The sequence below is a fragment of the Equus quagga genome, unplaced genomic scaffold (assembly GCF_021613505.1).
Source record: "Equus quagga isolate Etosha38 unplaced genomic scaffold, UCLA_HA_Equagga_1.0 HiC_scaffold_308_RagTag, whole genome shotgun sequence".
Taxonomy (NCBI): domain Eukaryota; kingdom Metazoa; phylum Chordata; class Mammalia; order Perissodactyla; family Equidae; genus Equus; species Equus quagga.
In genome coordinates this window covers 60302-63654 of record NW_025793518.1, presented here as the reverse complement: position 1 = coordinate 63654, position 3353 = coordinate 60302, and the positions used below count along the sequence as shown (strand labels likewise).

General features: G+C 39.0%; 1 protein-coding gene across 3 annotated transcripts in view; it reads left to right on the top strand.

Moving 5' to 3' along the window:
* The first annotated feature begins 275 nt into the window (after positions 1 to 275).
* LOC124232176 (uncharacterized) overlaps positions 276 to 3353 on the top strand; it is a 45239-nt gene continuing 42161 nt past the window's right edge. For 2 of the 3 annotated variants that reach the window (XR_006886788.1, XM_046649134.1), the window contains exon 1: positions 276 to 872. Coding sequence is in view for 1 of the 3 variants with exons in the window: in XM_046649134.1 (XP_046505090.1) it covers positions 453 to 872 (420 nt within the window). In the remaining 2 variants the exon portion in view is untranslated. The remainder of the gene's footprint in view (positions 873 to 3353) is intronic. The other variant, XR_006886789.1, reaches the window with a different exon arrangement.

Genomic DNA, 3353 nt, shown 5'->3' with positions numbered 1-3353 from the left:
GACAATTTAGTGGGCTTTGAAAGGGAAACAAAATAGATAAAGTAGTGTATTGTTGATGTTGTCTTTTGGTAAACTCACACATGTTGAATTAACAAATCTGAATGTCTTCATTCACTGGCAGGTCAGAGAGTGGTGAGTCCAACCCAGCATGAGACAGAGCAGGGGAGTCATGTGACACTCCACAACATTCAGTCCAACTGCCATTGGCCCCAACTCTATCCTAAGAGATATTTAATGATGCAGGAGCATGTTAGTAAGAGAGGAGCACCAAGGGAGAGAAGTGAAGAGAGACAAGTCCTACCTCCCAGGAGGGAAGATGGTTCAGACTCCATCAGGGAAGAATAGACTCAGGAGAGACAGAAAGTTACAGGCTAGGAAGTTGTTCCCTCTTGGGTGCATCAGGAGACAACTAAGCTAAAACATTTTCTGAGTAGGTATCATACTTCAATTGAATGAAAGGAGAGAAAAAGGTCATTTTAATGATACAATCAGAGGTTAGGAGTAGATGTTTTGAGAGTCAACCCAGAAATCCCAAGGGTTCAATGATGATGAAGTTTGAAGAAAAACATGAGGGCAGTGGGAGTCTTGTAGGAAAGAGACAGCCCTATCTAGGTGAGAAGCATCAGGGGAACTTGAAACCAGAGGCAAATGAGAAAGCCGAGGCTTCTATGAACCAAGAGGCAAATGGGGACTGTTGTGAGAAGCTCAGACAAATCCTCAACAGGTACAGCTGGCAGGAGATACAGAAACACAATCAGAAGGCTGAACAGTGGATAGTGATCAGTCGCAAGGTCTACAATGTTACTGGCTGGGCCAACAGGCATCCAGGTGGCCACCGCATCCTCAATTACTGTGCTGGGGAAGATGCTACGGTAAGGAAATCAAATCTCTGCCCTGTCTCTGGACTGGGTTTTGGATGAACTCAGACGTTGATGGCTACTATGTTTGTGTATTCTGGGTTTTGTTTTGTTGTTGATGTTTCATTTTGTTTTCCAGTAGAGTCACTGTTTTGTTAGAAGAAATTTACAAATAGGTGAATAATATCCAGACAAATATGTCTCTCCACAAGTAGAAATTTCTCAGACCCATTTCATTGGAAATTCTAAAACAAAGACAGCAGTTCATCTGTTAGGCATCAAATGTCATTAATAACAATGAGGAAAACCTACAATGACATAGGCTTTTAGAATTTGCAGAGCTTTCTTGTGTCCTGTAGGTCATTCAGTGTAATACACGCAATACACCCCACTTTTACAGAAGAGAGGAAAATCAGAGACATTAAAAAACTGGCCCATTTGTTCATTTTTTCTTTTGTTTAACTTGCCTGGTCAGACATGGTACTTGAAAATACGCTGCTAAGACCAATGTCAAAGAGCAAACTGCCTATGTTTTCTTCTAGAAGTTTCATGGTTTTGGGTCTTACATGCAAGTCTTTCATCCATTTTGAGTTGATTTTTGTGCATGGTGTAAGGGAATGGTCTACTTTCATTCTTTTGCACGTGGCTGTCCAGTTTTTCCAACACCACTTATTGAAGAGATTCTTCTTTCTCCATCATATGCTCTTGGCTCCCTTATTGAATATTAGCTGTCCATAAATGTGTGGGTTTATTTCTGGGCTCTAGATTTTGTTCCATTGATCCGTGTCTGTTTTTGTGCCAGTACCATGCTGTTTTGGTTACTATGGCTTTGGAGTATAATTTGAAATCAGGGAGTGGGATACCTCCAGCTTTGTTGTTTTTTCTCAGGAATCCTTTGGCTATTCGGGGTGTTTTGTTGTTCCATATAAATTTTAGGAATATTTGTTCTATTTCTGTGAAAAACATTGAAACGTTGATAGGGATTGCATTGAATCTGTGTATTGCTTTAGGAAGTATGGACATTTTAACGATGTTAATTCTTCAAATCCAAGAGCATGGAGTATCTTTCCATTCCTTTGCGTCTTTTTCAATTTCTTTCAACAATGTTTTATAGTTTTTGGTGTATAGATCTTTCACCTCTTTGGCTAAGTTTATTCCTTGGTATTTTATTCTTTTTGTTGCAATTATAAATGGGATTGCATATTTAATTTCTCATTCTTCTACTTTGTTGTTAGTGTATAGAAATATACCCTAATTTTGTAACTTGATTTTGTATCCCTTGACTTGACTGTATTCTTTTATCCTTCCTAAAAATTTCTTAGTGGATTCTTTAGGGTTTTCTAGGTAGAAAATCATGTCATCTGCAAAGAGTGACTGTTTCACTTCTTCTTTTCCAATCTGGATCCCTTTTATTTATTTTTCTTCCCTGATTGCTCTGGCTAGGACTTCCAATACTATGTTAAAAAGAGTGGTGACAGTCAGCATCCTTGTCTGGTTCCTGTTCTTAAAGGGATAGCTTTCAATTTTTCTCCATGGAGAATGATATTTGCTGTGAGTTTGTCATATATGGCACAGCAAAGGAAACAATCAACAAAGCAAAAAGACAACCTAATAATTGGGAGAAGATATTTGCAAACCATATATCAGATAAGGGGTTAATATCCAAAATATAAAAAGAACTCATACAGCTCAGCAACAAAAAACCCAACAACCCAGTTAAAAAATGGGCAAAAGATCAGAACAGAGATTTCTCCAAAGAAGATATACGGATGGCAAACAGGTATATGAAAAGATGATCAACATCATTAGCTATCAGGGAAATGCAAATCAAAACTACAATGAGGTATCAACTCACTCCAGTCAGAATGGATAGAATTAACAAGACAGGAAATGACAAGTGTTGGAAAGAATGTGGAGAGAAGGGACCCTTGTACACTACTGGTGGGAGTGCAAGCTGGTGCAGCCACTATGGTAAGCAGGATGGAGTGTCCTCAGAAAACTAAGAATAGATCTACCATATGAGCAAGGTATCCCAATGCTGGGTATTTATCCAAATAACTTAAAACACAAAGGCATATAGTTACATGCACCCCTATGTTCATTGCAGCACTATACACAATAGCCAACTCTTGGAAGCAACATAGGTGCCCATCACGGGACAAACGGATAAAGAAGATGTGCTATACATACATGATGGAATACTATTCAGCCATAATAAATGATGAAATCTGGCCATTTGTGACAACATGGATGGTCCTTGAGGGTATTATGCTGAGTGAAATAAGTCAGAGGGAGAAAGGCAATTACCATATGATCTCACTCATATGTAGAAGTTAAAACAACAACAAACAAACACATAGCAACAGAGAATGGATTGGTGGTTACCATGGGGGTAGGGGGGAGGGCAAACGGGGTGACTAGGTTCACATGTGAGTGGTCGGACTATAATTAGTTTTTGTGTGGTGAACATGTGTAATCTACACAGAATTCAAAATA